The 21,307-nt window shown below is 43.8% G+C and overlaps 1 protein-coding gene across 1 annotated transcript in view; it reads left to right on the top strand.

The window, feature by feature from the left end:
• Positions 1-288: 288 nt before the first annotated feature.
• The window catches only part of Als2 (alsin Rho guanine nucleotide exchange factor ALS2), a 70,873-nt gene continuing 49,854 nt past the window's right edge, over positions 289-21,307 (top strand). Inside the window, exons 1-3 of the mRNA XM_051153867.1 lie at positions 289-379; positions 17,616-17,692; positions 21,147-21,304. Of these exons, the coding sequence (XP_051009824.1) occupies positions 17,673-17,692; positions 21,147-21,304 (178 nt within the window). The 5' untranslated portion in view covers positions 289-379; positions 17,616-17,672. The remainder of the gene's footprint in view (positions 380-17,615; positions 17,693-21,146; positions 21,305-21,307) is intronic.

Raw genomic sequence — 21,307 nt, 5'->3', positions numbered from 1 at the left:
ATATCTCGCAGTTAGAGGAGGTAACAAAACTTGCAGAAGCCTCCATCTTCAAGGGCAGCCTACCGCCGTTACCGTGGAAACGCTTATGCAGCTCTGTCCTTACAACAAGTCTTCGGTTCCTGCTAAAGTGCGCGCTAGGACAATTGGCTCAGTAGCTTGCCTGCAATTGCTGATACGTTCCGACCAATCTTGATCCCTGCCGGACGCCGTCCCCGGCTTCTACTTAGCCCCACCCATTTCCCGGGCCCGCCTCCCCAGTCCGCCTCTGCGGCCCCGCCCCTGCCCGGAGGCCCCGCCCCCGTGAATCAGCTGATCTCGCGTACCCGCGGTGCAGTCGGGCTCGCGCCGGGCGCAGAGCGCGGAGCTGCGGGAGCGTCAGGTGAGCCCGCGCGGGGCCGGGCGGTCCTTGGGTTCGAAGGCGGGTCGGCCGGGGGCAGGGAGCGCTCTGCGCTGGCCTGCGGGGACGGCGGCTGCCTGTGGAGGAGCCCCGGACGTGGTGGCTCGGCCCGGGTCCCACCCTCCCGGTCCTGGCGCCACTGCTGTGGTGGTCCGGGCTGTGTGGCATTGCTTCAGGTCCTCTCTTCCCGCCTCCACCCACGCTGCTTTCCGCCCCGTCGACTCAGGAGGGTTTCTTGAATGCCGAACCTGGCAAGCCGGTGGACCTTGCTGAATGTCCAAGGTGGGTTTGCCCCAGCATGCGAGTCGTGGTGAAAAGCGGACGGGGGGCTTTTGGTGGCTTGAAACAGCGTTAGCAGAAAACGAAAAAGGGCTTTGATGTTAGTAATTCGTAGTAGTTTAACCAAATCTTTTAGTGTATCCAGTGATCCATCAAAAGAGAGATTAAGCATCGTGAAGGCGGGGACGAAGACAGGGCCGATCCTCAGGAAATGGTACTCATGCTAATCTTGGTAGCTGTTGAGACTTCTGTGATGACCAAAGAGGAGAAACACACTGGTTGAATTGGGGTGGCCAAAACAGCACTTTCTTTTTGGTTTAGGATGGAACGGGGACATAACTAATTGCTGTACCCAAATTAAGGCTTTTATTCTACTGCTGTTAGATTTGTAACTGTTATTTAAATGGCTGTCAAGGATAAACTTGCTTATTCCGAGCAGTTACAAAATGCAACAAAGCCTTAGGTCATACCTGTTTTGGTTTTTTTGTTTTGTTTTGTTTTTTATCATATACATGTGTTAACTAATGAGATCGGTGAAAGATTTGCTCTTTATTTTATTCATCGACTCACTGGGTAGCACAGTCTGGCCTGGAACTTCCGGAGCCCCTCCTGCCTCAGCATCCTGAGTATTGGGATTACAGGTGGGCGCTGTCGTACAGAGTGAATTGTAATAGAAGCACAGTGGTTAAGAGTCCTAGGTTTTGGATCTAGAAATACCTCAAGCACACCTTTCTTTGAGCCTCTTTGCCTCTGTTTCGTTATCTCTACACTCGGCTTTTTTACTTCTAGTGCCTTTACATGTATGGTTCACACATCACTTATTACTGTGCCAGGACCATGGGAAGTGGCCAATATATATTAACTCTTTTTAGAGTCACTACTTTCATTTAGTGTATCATGAACCAGACTACATTGTGACCTTTTGTTTTCTTTTTTCTTTTTTTTTTTTTTTTTCAAAATATGGTTTATTTTTGTTTTATGTACATTGGTGTTCTGCCTGCTTGTATGTGTGTCTGAGGGTGTTAGGTCCGCTGGAACTGGAGTTACAGACAGGTGTGAGCTGCCATGTGGGTGCTGGGAATTGAACATGGTTCCTCTGAAAGAGCAGCCAGTGCTCTTAACCACTGAGCCATCTCTCCAGCCAGAGAGCTTTTGTTTTTTAAGAGTAGGAAAGATATTTTGAATGAACCTTGGAATTTATAAAGGAAAGGTTATAACAGATTTAAGCACTGGCATTAAAAGAGTGGGAGAGAGACATCTATGAGAGTGGTAGCAAGCCCCTAATGAGGGCACAAACTTTGCTGTCTGCAGTAACCAATAGATAATAGGATTCTAAAGTGGACACAGGCTTCTCTATTGACAGTCTCTGATAGAACTATAGTTCATTTTAAGAAATAATTTTGTAGCTGGGCGGTGGTGGCGCGCGCCTTTAGTCCCAGCACTTGGGAGGCAGAGGCAGGTGGATTGCTGTGAGTTCGAGGCCAGCCTGGTCTACAGTGTGAGTCCACGACAGCCAAGGATACACAGAGAAACCCTGTCTCAAAAAAAAAAAATAAAAATAAAAATAAACAAACAAAAGAAATAATTTTATGATTTGTATTTAGAAGAAAAATGATTTCAAGTTGATCTTTAGTAACTTTGGTATTTTATGAAGGCATTTTAATATGGAAAATATGCTGATATAATCTACACCTAGTCAAAATTATTCTTTTTTTAAAAAAACATTTTATAAAGATTTATTATGTATACAATGTTTTGCCTGCATATACGCCTTCCCACCTGAAGAGGGCACCAGATCTCATTATAGGTGGTTGTGAGCCACCATGTAGTTGTGGGGAATTGAACTCAGGACCTCTGGAAGAGCAACCAGTGCTCTTAACCTCTGAGCCATCTCTCCAGCCCCTCAAAATTTATTACTTCCTAAATTATGCTAGTATTGCATATTTAGAGTTCATGGTTAAATAAGAAAATTCAAAGCTGTTTCATAATGTTAAAATTTGAGAACATGGGCCAGAGAGATGGCTCAGTGGGTAAAGGTACTTGTCACCAGGCCTGATAACTTTAGGTCAGTTCCTGAAACTCATGTGATAAAAAAAAAACTGAACTGACTGCCAGAAGCATGCATACATGAACGCGTTGGCGAGAGAATATTGCTTAGTTCTGAATTTAGATTTTGTGTAATTAGATGAGTTTAATACAAGCAGCAGTTGTTTCTAAGTCTGGCGTCTTATGTAGCCCAGGCTCCCCTCAAATGTGGTATAGTTGAGTAGTGGGGGCTAGTCTTGAACCCTTGGTCCTATTGTCTCCATTTCTGGAGTGTTGGGATTACAGGCCTACATTCGGCGATGCCACATTTCTTCTAACAGTATTTCTAAAATATGCCTCCATCCTATAAATGCTTTCTGTAGTTCTTACTTCTTTTAAGGGAGCAGAGGTTACGTTTGAGAGAAGGATGCTTTGTTTTGTGACAAGCTCTGTCCTGCTTTGCTCTCCCTCTCGCTGTGATAAACACCATAACCTTTGAAGGCAGGGAGAAGAAGGTTTGCGTGGTTCACATCACCCCATCACTTGAGGGAAGTCGGGCAGAAATGGAAACAGGAGCCTGGCACTGGTGGCATCCTGCAGAAGGAAAGATGTAGCAGGGACAGGGGTAGGCCTGGATGGCAACACTGCAGAGGCAGAAGCTGTAGGACCCACGGAGGAAAGCTGCTTACTGGCTTGCTTTTAGGCTCATCCTAAGCTACCTTTCTTGTACTTCCTGGCCCACCCGCAAAACTGAACAAGTTCAAGGTCTCAGTCGGTTTCCCAGGTTAGCCTGAAACTCATTCTGTGCTCTAGCTGGACTCAAGTCTCCCAAGCCTGGATTGCAGGCGTGGAGCACCACTCCCTGCTCAAGAAAAGATTTTTGTTTGGTTGGTGTAGAAGACTATTAATTCAGAACATGGCTGTTGTGGCAAGAGATCCCATCCAAAGATCTTCTAGGTCTGTGTGATCCAGCTGGAGTGCAAACATGTCTTTAATCCAGGAGACAGAGGCAAACAGTTCTGAGTTCAAGGCCAGCCTGTTACAGAACAAATATCAGGTAAAGAAAAGCTTAGATCCAGGCATGGTGATACAATCCTTTAATCCCAAACAATGAAGGTCAAGTTAGTTTGTAGAAGGAAGCACCCATGTTTGAAAGTGATGTCTAATTGAGTGGCGGAAAAGGTGATGAATCAGAAAAGATCTGACAGAGCAGAATATATCCAACTCTCACGAGAAGAGAGAGGGAAGGGAAGCCACTTAAGAGGCAGTTTTACAGAGAGAGGAGGCAGTTTTAACCAGGACAGTGATGGAGAGATGGGTTGCAGAGAGAAAACTCAGGTGAAACAGAACAGGTCAGAAAATGAGAAGAAGCCATAAGATTAGAGCAGATTGCTGAGTTAGCATAAGGCCAAGCAGAGCAATTCTGGGCCAAGAGAGGTCAGATTAAATAAGTCAGCTGGGAGAGGAGTTTGAGCCAGAACAGCTGAGTTGAACCAGCCAGCCCAGAGCTCAGAAAGAACAAGTAAGGGTGAGCTTATTCAGCAGTAAGTCTCAGAGGCTGAAAACATTCTAGGCCTAGGTTAGATTGTATGGAGGCTAGAAGCTTCCAGCACTAAGGCCTAGGTTAGCAGATGGAGACAGTAAGCCTCCCAGACAACAATTGAGCCAGAATAAAAGTTACATTTACAGGTTGGTTTGGTTTCTTTGAGGCTAGGTTTCTCTGTGTAGTCCTAGCTGTCCTGGAATTTGCTCTATAGACCAGGCTGACCTCGAATTCAGAGATCTGCCTACCTCCGCCTCCTGAGTGTTGGGACTAAAGGTATGCGGCATTACTGCCACCTTTAAGAAAAGATTTAGTGGAGAATCAGGCACAGGTGTTGAGAGAAAGAGATACTTGAGTGAGTTCAAAGCCAGCTCGATCTACAGAGTTGCAGGGCAGCCTGGTCTACATAGTGAGTTCCAGGACAGCCAGTGCTACATAGTGAGACCATATCCCCAAAACAAAACACACACACACACACACACACACACACACACACACACACACACACACACACAGAGGGGGGCGGGGAGAACGAATGAACGAACTGGCAAGCAAGCAGCTTCTCAAGCTGGGCACGTGGTGATGCATGCTTGCAATCCTAGCACCTCAGAGACTGATTCAGGGAGATTGCAAGTCAGAAAATAGCCAGGGCAACATAGTTCTAGGCCAGCCTGAGTTGAGCTACAGAGTAAGGACCGCCCCCCCAAAAAAGACTTCTCAAGAGCATTGTGTTTGTGTCTTAACTATATCTGTAATTCTTTATATATTAAGACACACACACACACACACACACACACACACACACACACACACGATCTTGGTGGCTTTTGAAGTTACATTATTCAAAGGGTTAATACTGTTTTTTGTTTTTCCAAGATAGGGTTTCTCTGTATCCCTGGCTGTCCTGGCCTTGAACTCACAGAGATCTGCCCGCCTCTCCCTCCCAAAGTGGTGGGATTAAAGACATGTGCCACCACATCCAGCTGGGTTTAAAATTTTAACCCAGGCACACCTGTAATCTTAGCATGGAAGCTTAAGGGCCAGGATTTCAAGGTTATCCTTGACTATATAGCCCTAGGCTAGCCCGAGGTTTCAGAAGACACTGTCTCAATTTCCTTGTCCCACCTCCAAATTTAACAAAAAAAGGAAGAAAAGATTTTTAATTAAATGAATGCATTTCCATATTTTATTTATTTATTTATTTATTTTGGTTTTTCGAGACAGGGTTTCTCTGTGTAGCCTTGGCTGTCCTGGACTAGCTTTATGGTCTAGGCTGGCCTCGAACTCACTGTGATCTGCCTGCCTCTGCCTTCTGTGTGCTGGGATGAAAGGCGTGCGCCATCACAGCTGGCCTAATGAACTTTTCTTTGGTAAATAAGATTATAAAGTGGTTTATGGTAGGTTAGCAGTTTGGTAATATAAAGAAGTTAAATGGATCCTTTCTGTACGCACAAGGCTGTCTAGACACATGTTTTAAACATCTTAAAATTATGCTTATTTATGGTGTGTGCTTGTGTTTGCCAGTACAAGTAGAGCCTACTTGGCACGCTCCATTTTCTAGAGCTTCTTAGTATTGACCAAGGTTGAAGATCCTGCTCATCCAAGGATGGATGGTCTCTGCCTATGTGATCTAAGGGACTTGGAGCTCGGAGATTGGAGGACCACATCTCAGTAGGAATTTGGAAGACAAGAAGCCATTGATTCCCTGAGACATCAAAGTGTATGAGCAACAGAGCATTCGTAGATCATTGTACCTAATCCCACATCCTACCTCTGTGCGAGCTGAACAAGCAGGGAGGAAGGCAGGAGGGAGGCCGGCTCTGGTGCAGTCCCTGGGAGGAGGGCTGGGAGCACTTCCTCGGTTTCCAGACAGATTAGCTCCTTTTAGGACTTTTGCAGAGTTACCGCAGATTCCAATTGTATTAAAGACAGGTTTTCTTGGTAAGATTTTTTTTTTTTTTTTTTAAGACAGTCTTGCTGTGTAGCACCATGACTTCGAACTCCTGATCCTCCTGCCTCCGCCTCCCGAGTGTTGCGATCGTAGTTATATGCAGCGCACCTAGCTTGGATTTGTGTGTGCGCGCAGGCACCTGTGTGTGGGCACCCATACATGTGTATGGAGGCTGAAGGGCGATATCTGCTGCCTTCCTCCATCCCTCACTGTCTAGCCCCAGGGATGCCCCCGTCTCTGTGGTATGCTGTCTCCCCACCATCCCTCCCCAGAGCTAGGTTGTGCTGCTGAGCTGGGTTCTGCATGGGTGTTGGGGATCTGAGCTACGGCCCTCCTGCTCATGCAGTGGGCGCTTTATTCACTGAACGCTCTCCCCAGCCTGGCATTTCCTTTTTCAGACTTTTTTTTTTTTTAAAGTTGCGTCTTCTAATGTCAGTCCTTAAAAAAGTCTTGGTGGCCAGCCATTTACAATTACAACAGCAACAAAGCATGAGGTTGTTCTTTTTGGCCTTGCACTCACTTCCCTGTCTGGACTCTGATTCCTCTGGGCATACGATGGTGGTGTGCTTAACTTGTGCCTTCTGTTTGATTTTGTTTTGTTTTTTGGATATGTAGTCTAGGCTGACCTAGCCTCAGCCTCCCGTGTGCCGGGACTGCAAGCATGCAGCACTGTACCTGGCTAAAAAAAAAAAAAAAAAATTCAATCAGTAAGTTATTGAGAACTCTTTTTGAGTATATATAATTCTTTTAAATTTAAAGAAGATACACAGGGGTTTTTTGTTTGTTTGTTTGTTGTTTTTTGTTTTATATTCTTACAAAGTCAGAGTAAAAGATGAAATTTTGGGCAGTTCATTTTGCTTCCAGTGAGTTATACACAGAGAGAAGATTGGCTTTAAGTCCACAAATTGACCGACTCATCTTTCTCTTATTATTAAGTATTTATAGTTTTTCTCTGGATCATCCAATTTCTTGTTCACATGACCCCCGTTAAGATGCTGATGGTGGCCCTGACCAAATGATGGCCTCTGTCCAGTGGTCACTCCAGCATTATTTCTCTTCCACCATCTAAATATTATTGAGCCAATGTTTTCAACTTAAACCTGGGGCAGCTTTCCAAACAAACATGTAACAAGAATGATGGTAAATCCTTTAAAATAGCAGTGCAATAGAACAATCCAACTGTATTCATGCAGTTGAATGTACTTATGCCCTGATAAAAAAGTAAATGCATCAGGTCTCTATGTACCGAAAGGACATCATATTGAGTGAAAAGAAGCAAGAGCTAGAAGGTATTTACACACAGTAAGATGTGTTTATGTTCTGTTGAGAATGGTAGCATGTTTACTTACGTGTACATAGCTAACTTGACAACATAAACTCTAAGAGTGAACATGGGCTGTCATTTTAGAGATAGTGGGTAACTGCCTTCAGCTCCATGAGTAACTTTCTTCTACTGTGAAATGAAGCTGACTGCGCATGAACCTCTAGTCCCAGCTGCTGGGAGGCTGACACAGAATTACAGGTTCAAGGCTCTTCCCTAATACTTTATTTTACTTTGTATTTCAAAGCAGTAGATTCTGAAACAGCTCTCCTCTCCCTGCAGGAAGTCAGGAACGTACCTGGGCAGCCCCTCTGCACAGAGCTGTTCTGTGGAGAGGAAATAGACCCTGGGTTCTGGAAAGTACTTTCTCCAGGGCTCCAGGAGTGATCCCTGTGTAAGGCTGCAGAGGAGTCACAATGCTGGGGATTCTCAGGAGAGTGGAAAATAAAACCGTCTTGAACTCTTAAAGTGCTGGGAGCAAATTCACTCACAGTGCCCTGAAAGGAATGTGAATACCGACGGACTTGGGAAATTACCAAGGTTATATGTGGCCATGGGGCCACGAGCACTTTATTTAAAAGTCTGACTTGGTTACATGGGTTAGTAAATGCACCATCCTGAGACATTGTACTTCTAATAGCTACACATCCAACCCCTAGCTCTGCAACAACCTATGCCTCTTATCACCATGGCAACATTATAAGCTACTTCATAGGGATTTTACTAAAAGGTGCAGCAGGTACAAAAAAGAACTAGATGAGCATTCCCAGGCATTTCTTGTGTCATGGCCATGTACATACCCTCACTTCCTAGAGAACTCTGACAGTCAGAAGCGTGTCAAGTGTTAGTAGGTCTAGGTTAACAGCAGCAAGCCATGAAAGGGGGAGGCACAGGGAGTCCCTTCGACCCACGTGGTGGAAGGAGAACTGGCTCCCAAAATTTGTCCACTGATCTCCATGTACCTCCCCCAACATACACTAAATAAACAAATATTTTAAAAGTCAGCAAACAAACTATAAACTGAGTTTTGGGACGACCACCTGCAACTTCAGATCAAGGCCGGTGTCTTCCATTTAGGGTCTCCCTTAATTGTAGTCAGCTTGTTTGTAATGGTTTGTGTGGCTGTGAGGCATTAAAAAAAAAAAAAAATTCATGCAGTCTGACCTCCAGGAGCTTTAAATGACTTGGGACTTAGTAAGGGCATTATCCTATTAGTACAAAGTTATAAATCATAAGTAGGTTTCTAATCGAGGTTACTTACTGAGTTGCCCTACTCTGGGTCATTTTAAAGGGTGTCTTGAGGAGAGATTGGGATTTGAAGCGGCCTTGGCAGGTCCCGTTGGTCAGTTCTTGCAGGTGAGTTTTCCTCAGCTTTGCATGCCCGGTAAAGGGTATCTGGAAAGAGGCAGCTCTTGGTGTCTAGGGTATTTGTAGTCAAATATTGGAGTCCAAGAGTTCCTTAACCCACATTTAAACATAGTGACCAAGACTTCAAAAGCAAATAATTATTAAGTATTTTACCTGTGTAAAATACCAGATTCTATTAAATCACTGGTTACTGTGTCCACAGTGTGAACTCTGGTTCATTTCATCATAACAAATTGCACCTAACTCAAAAAGAAAACACTAGTCAGATGTAGCGGCTCATCTATGTAATCTTGGGATTTACGAGGTTGAGGCCAGAGTATTGCAGAGTTCAAAGCAACCTGAACTACACCGTGAAGTTCTGTCTCCTAACTTCACACCACTTGTGCACACAAAAAGAAATAAATTGTGGGTGGGTACCTGAAAATCTAGTAATTTTGTGTCCAAGTCACCAGAGCCATTAGTTAGTCTGTGAATTCCTTTTGGAGCTTATGATACACTTTGGGTCTTTGTTTTGTTGCTTTGCTGTCTCTGGTTTTAATTTTTTTTTTTTTTTTAAATAACGGTCAAGAGGCATATGTAGGCATAAGGTTATTGTGTAATCCAAATGCTCATTTCTGTACCCCTCCCCCCCCAATATCTGGTTGCAATCCTTGTTCTGAGAATCTCCTGTCTCAATGTTGTGTAAACACTGCTTCCCACTTGTCCCTCTAGTATGCCAATCAAGCAGTTTGCAGCCAGTTGCTGAGCAGAGAAGAGAATAGGGCTGGACTTCCTGGCAGCACGGGGAGGAGGAGTTAGGGGAGGAAGCAGAGGATTCAGCCACTGGAGATGTCTCTGTGACAGCAGGAGAAGGAACTGCATCAGGAAAGCTACAAAGTGCAAGTATGTCTTGGATGTACACTAGGAAGAACCGAATTAGCCTAGAGGGTTAAGAATAGAGCAATAACTGCTCAGTTATTGTGCTGTGTTGCTTATTGTTAAATATAAGAGTCTCAGTTATTTGAGTAATAGCTGGGTTAAGAGAGAGACCAAGAGTCCAGGCTACACAGAGCAACCCTGTGTCAAAAAGCAAAAAAAAAAAAAAAAAAAAAAAAGAAACAAACACAGATTTATAAAAATAACTTTAACAGTCATATGTAACCCAGGGTGGCTTGTAACTTGCTATAGCTGAGGCTGGTCTTGACTTTTGATCTCCTGTCTCCACCTTCCATTTGCTGGGATTAAAGGAGTATGCCACCATGCCCAGTTTACCTTCTCTCTTTTTTAATTAATTAATTTGCTTTACATTCCTATCCCTCCCTCCATTCCTTCAGGCTCCACTCTCTCTCTCTCTCTCTCTCTTTCCTCCCATCCCCCCTTCCCTATTCCTCAGAATACCTTCTACCTTAATGTGTAGTCATTTTTAAAAATTAAATTACAGTACATTTATTAATTTGTGTGGATGTGTGCGCGTGTGCACTCCGAAGTCAGAGGACAACCCACCTAGCCATCTCACTGGTCCTGTTCAGTTTTAATCACTAATTACCATTACTCTATTGTTACTATCTTAATCAAGATACCCCTTGCAGGGCTTGGGGTCAAGCCCATGGCCTCGGACTTACTAGACGAGTGTTCTTCTTTGGAATTAGATTCCTGCTTCCAAACACCCACCTTAAACCATGTGGAGAGAAGCAGCATGGGATGTGGCACATTCTGGTACTCTCCAGGCAGAGATAAGAATTGCTTCTAAAAATGTGAGGATAGCCTAGTCTCTACAGCCAATTCTAGGACAGCCAGGCCTACACAGTGAGGCGGTCTTAAAAGTGGAGAGGAGAGGGAGAGAGAACACAGCTACTCTTCCTCTGTCTTGAGGAGACTGGGCTGTCTTCTCGGTAGAGAGCTATCACATTAGAAAGACATGTGATAGTACAGTGGACCCTTGGGTGCAGGCGGGCCACATCAGCCCAGGAGTTTGAGGCTGGCCAGTGCCTCATCTGTCTATCTTCCTTATCCCAAATAAAACCCAAGCACGTTGAAGAAGCAGAGTGAAGGCTATGGGAAGTTAAAAGTTGGGAGGCATGTACTAAAAATTACCATGATTTTTATTTGTTTGTTTGTTTGTTTGTTTAGAACCCAGGTGCCAGGTCCCTTATTTGTAACAGTTGAGATATGTTTGAGAACTGAGACTTTGCTCTCTTCAACAAGGTGTATGAACTGTGTATGATGTAGCCCCTCCTCTGGGGTCTGTGCCAGCCTGTGGCCATGTTGATATTGATACCGCAGCAGGAGGGGTGGGGCACTGTTTGCCCTAGAGACATAAAACATCAATCCATTATTGGTTCAGGTCAGATTTTACAGTTGGCTGCATGTTGGACTTTTGCTGTGAAAAAAGAAAACATGGTAGCTTTTAGAGTTTTTGGACTTTGGATATCTGGTTCTCATATAACGGAAATACAGATGGTCCTTCTTTTTAAAAACAGGGTCTTGCATTATTCAAGCTGGCCTCAGACTCAAGGCAATCCTCCTATCTTAGCCTCCCAAGCTGTGGGATGCTAGGCATACACCACCAAGGGTGCCTATAGCTCCCCCCGCACCACAACTAGGACACTAGACCATATTCTTTTTGGACATTCCCGGATCCTGATACTAAAATAGCGTCTTAACTGTACACAGTCTATTTCTCCCTCACAGGAAGCTATGTAGCATCTAAATGTGGTGCCACCTCAGTAACAACCAAGGTTCACCCTTAGTTTTAATGTGTCACCTGAGGGTTGAGTCTGTCGACTGTGAAAGAAGTAATAGCTCGCAGAGTTGTAGCTTTGGCCTTTGACTCATAGAACTTAACAGCTAGAGCCATTGGCGTCCAGGTTGCTTGTTTTGTGGAGATCCTCTTGATCTCTGGAAGGGCCTTGAGGTAAAAGGACTCCCACAGTTTCTAACTTCAAGTGCTGTTTGTATAGTGTCTTTATCAGAGTTAGTTAATACGGTACAGCCCAGTGGGAGAGAGATACTGTGAGCAGAAGAAAGCAGCAGGGCACAGGCCTCCTGCCTCCGTGCAGCCCAAGGACCTTAGCCTTCACCTGGGAGAACCGAGAACCAGCTCTGAGGAGCCATTTCCACCACTTTAAATGCTTTGTGAATGGAGAGGCAATCAGAAACATCGGAGAAACTTTTTGTGTGGGGCTTCCCCTTTTTTACTGTGTTAATGCATAATTGAGGAGAGGTGCTGATGGAGTTGGTACATGCCAGCTTTCCCTCAGTATGTGAGCTTTGGACTGCAGTCTTCTCCCTTAGATGCCACTTCTCTTCACTGTTCTGCTGGAGTTTCAGGTAGATGTGTTCCTGAAAAATGTCAAATACCTTAAAGCTATTAAAATAACATCAAGTCAAGTGTGGGTTGCACACCTATAATTACTACTTAGGAGGTTGAGGTAGGAGAGCACCAGTTTGAGGCTAGCCTGGGCTACATAGAAAGACCATATTAAAAAATAAAAAACGGAAACTATTGTAGGATATTTGATCCCATTGTGAACCCTGAGATTGTGAACTATAAAAACCTGTTTCTTGTTTGGTGTGGTTCAGCCCTAACCCAAACCTTTAATCCAAGTACTTTGTGTTTATTGTAAACAAGTGATTATGGTGTGGCCCAGCCCTAGCATATACCTTTAATCTAAGAGCTTTCTGTACACAGGGTTAAATAAAGTTAACCCTAGGTCAAAAGGCAGAACAGATGGCAAGGATTAAGTAGAAAGGAGGGACTTTGGTGAAGGGTATTTAAGGCAGTGTGGAGAAGAAGGAACGCTTGGCTTTTTCCTCCTGTGCTGTCAGGTGAGCAAGCTTTAGGCCGTGGGCTTTTGGCTCTTTGGCTTTTTCCTTCAAGATGTGAGCTGAGTGGGAATGTGGGCAGGGCAGGTTCTCACCCCAGCGTCTCACTCTTGAATCTTCACTGGTAAAATCAAATGATTTGTGATTTTCATTTTTATAACAACAGGAAATGTTTCTTCAGCAATATTAATAAAGACAAATATCTATATAATAGAATTTTCTCCATTCCCCGACCTTTGAGGAGAGAGGGTCATGTGTAACAGGTAGCCTCACACTCTTTGTAGCTGAGGATGACCTTGAATTTCCTGTCTGAGTGCTTGGATTACAGGCATGTGCCCATTTTTATGCACTGCAGGAGATAAAACCCAGGGTTTCACGCAAGCATTTTACCAACTAGGCTACATCGCCAGCCCTATATTTTAGTTTTCTACTGCTGCTCTGACATGTTGCTACAAACTCTGTGGCTTTCAACACAGATGTATTGCTTTACAATTCCATAGGCTATGGGTTTCACCAGGCCTGAAAAAGTTGTTTGGCTATCTTTTTCTGTACGGTTTTAGATCTCTCCTTCCACTATGCACGGCACAGTGCTTGGACTCAGATCGAGTCAGACAGCTTCAGCAGCAAACACCTGTACCCACAGCCGTGTGTGTGTGTGTGTGTGTGTGTGTGTGTGTGTCTGTCTGTGTGCATGTATGCAGGCAGGTGCCTGCAGAGGCAAGAAGTGTCTGGTCCGTGGAGCTGGAGTTACAGGCAGTGGTGAGCTGCCTAGCATGGGGGTCTGGGAACTGAACTTGGGTCCAAAGCAAGAGCAGTATTTGTTTTTAAAACAACTGCAGAGTCATCTCCATTTTTGTTTGGATATTTTTGCTTTTTTTTTTGAGATAGTTTCTTACACTATAGCTCAGGCTAGACCTGGACTGTGAACTCACAGCAGTTCTGCTGCCTCAGCTTCCTCATAGGTGGGAGCATAGGTGTCATCACAGCCACTTCACAGCAGTCTGGTTGTCAGGTAGTAGGACAAAATTCAGTCTTTATATGGCGAATCTATTTCAGGAAATGAGCTGTGACTGTATACTTCCATGCCCTCCTAGAAGGCTCTTCTAGCTCCTGCCAGCTATTGTTGACATGTAATCAGAAGTGTACTCCTTGACCTCTGCAGAGGGCACAGGGTGGGCATTTCACTGTACACCACACAGTGGACATCTTACTAAAGCTAGTCACCAGCACGAGCAGGAAGTTAGTATCGGTTAATAATTCTGTTTATTAAATTGCATTAAGTTTATTCAGATTTACTTTCTGTTTATTGTACCTCTCATCCAACTTCAAATGATCCACAACCGTTCTAAATTAAGCACTTACAAAATAGAAAGTAATTTCCTCCGGATACACACATGGGAAGCAGTGAGAGCTCCAGGCAGTCTAGAGTGAGCAGATGGCCCTAGATCAGCCTCCCTGCCGTGTGGGCTGTTCGCTCGGCAGTGACCACGCCATACCCTCTGCAGAAAGTTATTATTTGGTACCAGTATTATAAGATCCTATAAGAAATAGGGCTTTAGCTGGGCGTGGTGGCGCACGCCTTTAGTCCCAGCACTCGGGAGGCAGAGGCAGGCGGATCGCTGTGAGTTTGAGGCCAGCCTGGACTACAAAGCAAGTCCAGGACAGCCAAGGCTACACAGAGAGACCCTGTCTCGAAAAACCAAAAAAAAAAAAAAAAAAAAAAAGAAAGAAAGAAAGAAAGAAAGAAATAGGGCTTTATTGTTTGTATTTTTAAATGAATTTTGATGCCTTTAAAAAACATAATTTTTTAAGTTGAGATACAGTCAACATTTCCTTTGCTTGTTTGCTTTTTTAAATATTGATTTTTAAAAAACTAATGGGCCATTCTTTTCTTACAATAATTTTTATTTAGCTCTTTTCCACTGAATGATTTTTGTTACTGTGTTTTGAGACAAGGGCTTGTATTGTTTTTATTTTTTATTGTTTTTTTATGTTTTGGTTTTTTGAGACAGGGTTTCTCTGTGTAGCCTTGGCTGTCCTGGAACTCGCTTTGTAGATCAGGCTAGCCTCAAACTCAAAAAGATCCAACTGCCTCTGCCTCCCAAGGGCTGGGATTAAAGGTATGCTAAAGGCTAAAATGGTAAAAATCTTTTTTTTTTTTTTTTTTTTTTTTTTTGAGACAGGGTTTCTCTGTGGATCCTTGGCTGTTCTGGACTCTCTTTGTAGACCAGGCTGGCTTCGAACTCACAGTGATCCACTTGTCTCTGCCTCCCGAGTGCTGGAATTAAAGGTGTATATCACCACTGCCCGGCTTAAAATGGTAAAATCTTAATTGTTTGATTTTACCAATAAAGATTCAGGAGCTAGATATCAGGGTGAAAGTCCCCTAGCTCAGAGAGGCAGAGAAAGCACCCAGCTGACCTTCCTACTCAACTAGGAAGGTCCCAGAAGGAAAAAGCCAAAGCCCCTTCTCCTCCACACAGTCTTAAATACCTTTCAACTCAAAGTCCCTCCTTTCTGTTTACTCCCTGTCAGCTGGTTTCTTGTTCCACCTCTTGACCTGGGTTAACTTTATTAAATCCTGTGTACAGAAAGCTCTTGGATAAAGGTGTGTGCTAGGGCTGAGCCACACCATTACTACCTGTTTACAATAAACAAAGAGCTCTTGGATTAAAGGTGTGTGTTGTGGGGGCCCCGAGGAGCCACACCAAACAAGGAACAGGTTTTTCTAGTTCACAGTCTCAGGGTTCACAGGGGATCAGAAATCCTGCAACAGGCTTGTTGTGTACCCAGACTAGCCTTGAACTTTGTCTTCATTACTAATTAATTGTTTGTTTATTGTGGTAATGTTCGTGTAGCCCAGGCTGGCCTTGAACTCATGAGCATCTAGCATCCACCCTCCAAGTGTTGGGGTCTGAGGTGTGCGCCACCACGCCTAGCTTGGCTTTGAACTTTCATTCTCCTGCCTCAGCTTTCTTAGAGCTGGAATTGTGGTCCTATGCTACTATGCGTAGGTTTTGGTGGAGGATTTTATTTTACTTTATTATTTGGGAGTACAGATACTAGGGAACTAATCCAGAGCCTATTTGTGCAAAGTGCTTTACCACTCAACTACATTCAGTACATTAAACTAACAGGGACTTAAGGCGCCAATCTGAATGGAGAATTACCCCTAGATACTTAAGTTGTTTTTTTTTTGTTTGTTTGTTTTTAACCTTTTGGTCTTTCCTGTACTAGTTCAGCGTGTGTGTGTGTGTGTGTGTGTGTGTGTGTGTGTGTGTGTGTGTGTGTTGACTTGTCCTCATGAAGTCTTTCAAAGCATAGAACTTGAGGTTTTATAGGACCAAGAGCTCCACTTCTTCTTAAGCTGTGTCGTTGGCATTCCATGCACTTCCAGCAGCTATGTTGGAAAGAAGTAGCACGGGGGCGCTGGGGAGCGGTCAGCCTGTGGGCACAGGTCCCTGGCAGACACTCCTTCCCCCAGCTAGCATGCTGGGCATCAGTAACATCGCAGAGATGCTGAGCTAGCTGGTGACTGGTTATGGTGAAGGGCCTCTGCCATACCAATACTCTTAGCCTGTCTATTTCAAATGGCAAGTGGTGGACCTGGAAACAGCTCATTTAAAACCTAGATTTCTTCTACTTTTCTGGGTTTGAAGCTTGTTAGTTTTGAACTGAGATTGATTTGGGAGAAATTACCACGAAAGTTCCAATAAATGGAAAATGTTGTATTTTAATTAAATACAAAGTAATTTAATAATTAACATTTTTGTTCATTACTGAAAATTAAAATGACTCAGATGTGATACATTGCTGAGATTTTTAAAAATCTTTCCCAGTTGGAATTTAAGTTTTTATATGTCCCAAAAGTACTTACAAAGTAACCTCAATCTGGGCGTTAGTTACTTTTCAGTCCCTGTGGTGAAACACCATAACTAAGGCAACTTACGTGTTTAACTGGGTTTAGGACTCAAAAGGGTTAGAATTCATAACAGGAGAACAAAGGCTGAGAGCTGACCTCTGGACCTGTGAACAGAAGATAGAGAGGGCACTGGGATGGCACTTGGCTTTTGAAACCTCAAAGCCTGTCCCAGTGACACCCCCAACAAGGCTAAACCACCTAATCCTGCCCAAATAGTCCCTCCACCTGGGAACCAAGTGTTCAAATAAACGGGGACAGCTCATTCAAAACACCACAGTCTATATGAGATTGTGTGCTGAACACATTGACTTGCAGATTCATTTCCTCCTTTATAATATTTAAAAATTTTTAATTTTATGTATATGAGTGTTCTGCCTGCATGTATACCTGCATGCCAGAAGAGGACATCAGATCCCAGTATAGATGGTCATGAGCCACCATGTGGTTGCTGGGAGTTGAACTGAGGTCCTCTCGAAGAGCAGACAGTGCTCTTAACCTCTGAGCCATCTCTCCAACCCCCTATAGTATTTTTTTTTTTTTTTTTCGAGATAGGGTCTCTCTGCGTAGCCTTGGCTGTCCTAGACTCACTTTGTAGACCAGGCTGGCCTCGAACTCACAGCGATCCGCCTGCCTCTGCCTCCCAAGTGCTGGGATTAAAGGCGTGCGCCACCACCGCCCGGCCTAGTAATTTTTAAGAACCTAAAAAAATCTGTTGCCTGGAACAGTAGCATCTTTGCAGCTGCCTTTTCTTCTTTGATGTTACATTTGTTGGTCAGTGGTCATTTTATAAGCTCAGTGGGCAGGCTCACTCTTGATATTTGATTTTGGGTAGGCAGGCTATGAAATAGTTTGAATAGTTTCTCTGAATATGTATTACTCAGTGAATGTCCAATTGTTAGAGGCCTGCCCCCCTCTCCTCTCCCCTCTCCTCTGAAAGGGCTACAGTGGCAGAGTACTCACACAGCCTCCCCTGCTCCGTGTGCTTACCTAGTGTTTTCTATTTAGGTCTGAGAGAACTTTTGCTAAGGGAACGATTTGGTGATGGAGTGTTCCTCCTGACCGATGGACTCAAAGAAGAAAAGGTAAAATCATTTTTCCTCCCTGTCCTTCTAGGAAAGCACAACAGACAACTCCACATGGCTGTAATGAATGTTTCTTGAGTTTGATTTTCTGTTCAGTGGTATTAAGTGGGAGCACATGTAAGCCCAGTAATAATTTATTTTATTTCGAGACAAGGTTTCTCTGTGTAGCCATGGCTGTGCTGGAACTCACTCTTATAGATCAGGCTGGCCTCCAGTTCAGAGATCAGCCTGCCTTTGCCTCCTGACTGCTGGAATTAGAAGTGTGTGTCACTGCCATGCAGATAGCCCAATTATAATTTAAGGGAATATTGTTTAGCCAAAGAAGAGACATTAAAAAAACAAAAACAAAACAAAACCCCCAAAACCAAAACTCTGGCTTCCACTAAAATAGAAGAATCTGTGCTTTCTAGAAACAAGCAAACAAAACCACATGTAACTGGTGTGGCAGCACACATCATAGAAGGCAGGAGGCAGAGGCGATCAGATCTCTGTGTTTGGGACTAGCCTGGTCTACATAGTGAATTCCATGCCAGCCAGCCTACACAGAGAAACTCTTTTTCAGAGTGGCATGGGCGCTCTCTCTCTCTCTCTCTCTCTCTCTCTCTCTCTCTCTCTCTCTCTCTCTCTCTCTCTCTCTCTCTCTCTGTGTTTGTTTTTAGAGACAGGGTTTCTTTGTGTAACAGCCCTGGCTGTTCTTGCCTCACTTTGTAGACCAGGTCAATTCGCCTGTCTCTGCCAAGTGCTGAGATTAAAGGTGTACACCATTATGCCTAGCGAGAGATTCTTTTTTTTTTTTTTTTTTTTTTTTATTAATTTATTCTTGTTACATCTCAATGTTTATCCCATCCCTTGTATCCTCCCATTCCTCCCCCCCCCCCATTTTCCCATTATTCCCCTCCCCTATGACTGTTCTTGAGGGGGATTACGTCCCCCTATATATTCTCATAGGGTATCAAGTCTCTTCTTGGCTACTTGCTGTCCTTCCTCTGATTGCCACCAGGTCTCCCCCTCCAGGGGACATGGTCAAATGTGAGGCACCAGAGTACGTGAGAAAGTCGTATCACACTCTCCACTCAACTGTGGAGAATATTCTGACCATTGGCTAGATCTGGGAAGGGGTTTAAAGTTTACCTCCTGTATTGTTCTTGGCAAGAGATTCTTTCTTAACAGTATAAGGAAAGCATAGAAGACTGTTGCCAGTTAGAAATTTGATTCTTGGTTTTTAAAATTTTTTTAATTTGTTTGTTTGTTTTTGTTTTTTGAGACAGGGTTTCTCTGTGTAGCTTTGGCTGTCCTGGACTCGCTTTGTAGACTAGGCTGACCTCAAACTTAGGGTGATCCACTTGCCTCTGCCTCCTGAGTGTTGGGATCAAAGGTATGCATCACCAAACCCAGCTAGAAATTTGATTCTTAAAAAGGTCTAAATAATGGAAAATAATAGAGGTTCTTAAAAAATATTGAAATAGGCAAATATGGTGTTATACACTTATTATCCCAACACACAAGAGGTTAAGGCCTGAGCAGTATGAATTTGGAGTCACCCTGGCTACATGGACCCTATCTCAAAAAACAAATCCCTGTAAACACTGTGCTCCCCTCCCCCTTTCAAATGGAATTGCTATATAATCCAGCCAGCTCACTATAGAGCATATATCCAAAGGGAAAGAAATCCATATCTTAAAAAGAAATACGCACTCCTCTGTCAGTAGGCAAAATATTGAGTCAGGTTATGTATCCATTGATGGGTTACAAAAAAAAAAAAAAGAAAAAAGAGTATATACAGTTAGTGGCCTATATTCAGCAAATTAAAAAAGCATTAAATCTTGTTATTTGCAGCAGCATACATGGACATTTTGTTACATGAAATAAGTTAGGCATAAAAAGCCCAACACCACATCTCCTTACTTATATGTGGAAGGTAAAAAGTTGATCTCTTGAAACTAGAGGGCAGAATGAGGATTTCCAGTACCTAGGAAGAATGGACATGGTCAGTGTCTATAGGGTGTCTTTGTATAGGACGGATACCTTAGGATGGTCCGTCAGACTGTAGGGTGAATGATAGATGGGCACTCACACACTCTCTCTCTCTCTCCCCCCCTCCCTCTCTGTCCCCTCTCTTTCTCTCTTAGAGACACAAGTCTCTGTAGCTCAGACTGACTAGCTCAGACTGACTGTAGCTCAGACTGACTGTAGCTCAGACTGACTGTAGCTCAGACTGCCCTCTAACTAACTCATAGTGTTTGAACTGTAGTCGCCCTTATGCAGTCAGGTGTCACCACACCCAATTCTGTTTATTTCTAAATAGCTAGTAGAGAAGATTTTAAATGCTCTAAATACAAGGAAATAATTTATGTTTGAAGTAAGGAATATGATTGTTACCCTGACCATTACAAATAAATACATGTATAGAATTAACACATTGTTGTACTCTGTATATGTTCAAGTACAAATTATAGTATTTAAAAGCTTGGCATAGCAGTGGACTGAGTATAGAGTTCATTTGTACAGTACTTGCCTATTATGTGCAAGGCCCTGGGTTTAATCTCCAGCACCACAAACAAATTTAAATGGCAGTTAGATTTTTTTATTATTATTAATTCATTCATATTACATCTCAATTGTTATCCCATCCCTTGTATCCTCCCATTCCTCCCTCCCTCCCGCTTACCTCCTACTCCCCTCCCCTATGACTGTGACTGAGGGGGACCTCCTCTCTCTGTATATGCTCATAGGGTATCAAGTCTCTTCTTAGTAGCCTGCTATCCTTCCTCTGAGTGCCACCAGGTCTCCCCATCCAGGGGACGTGGTCAAATATGGTGCACCCACGTTCTTATGAAAGTCAGACCCCACTCTCCATTCACCACTCAACTGTGGAGAATGTCCTGTCCATTGGTTAGATCTGGTTCGGGGTTTGAAGTTTACTGCACGTATTATCCTTGACTGATGACATAGTTTGATCAGGACCTCTGGGCCCAGATCCGCCAGTCATAATCCAGGAGCTGGAGAGAGGCGGAGAGGTGCCCAAGCAGGTATGGCAGTTAGATTTAAAGTCAACATTAAAGTGCAAGATTTCTACTCCTTATATCTTTTTTCATCAAATTAGAAACTTTGTGCTGCCAAATCATAAAACATAAAATAATCTTAATCCTATTTATTGCTTAGAGGCAGGTAATTTATGGGTTTAGATTGTCCTGTAGCCTTTTATGTAAATAGTTGTATTATCTTGGCTCCTGTGTCATCACAACCAAAGTGTAAAGCAAATGCTAATTAGGCTACCTGTCCCAGCTGTCCCCGTGTCTGTGCGGGAGAGGCGTAGTATTGCAATCACACCCTTCCCCCAGTGCATACACACACATACCAACTCTCCAGAGTTATTAAGGGGAAAAGATAACAGCTTTGCTTTGAGTTGTGGGGATGATTGTCTTGTTTTCTTTTCCTTTCTAAATGTTTGTAGCTCAACAGAGGCAGAAGGATCCAAAGAAAGAGGCCTGGTCCATGTCTGGCAGGCAGGATCCTTTTCTCTAACGCCAGAGAGGGCATTGCCTGGCTGGGGAGGAAAGACAGTTCTTCAGGCGGCCCTAGGTGCGAAGCATGGCGTTCTTCTGACTGAAGGTA

Source organism: Acomys russatus, chromosome 12 (genome assembly GCF_903995435.1).
Source record: "Acomys russatus chromosome 12, mAcoRus1.1, whole genome shotgun sequence".
In the NCBI taxonomy this organism is placed as follows: Eukaryota; Metazoa; Chordata; class Mammalia; order Rodentia; family Muridae; genus Acomys; species Acomys russatus.
Note: the sequence above shows the minus strand (reverse complement) of the source record. Positions and strands in the feature narration are given on the sequence as shown.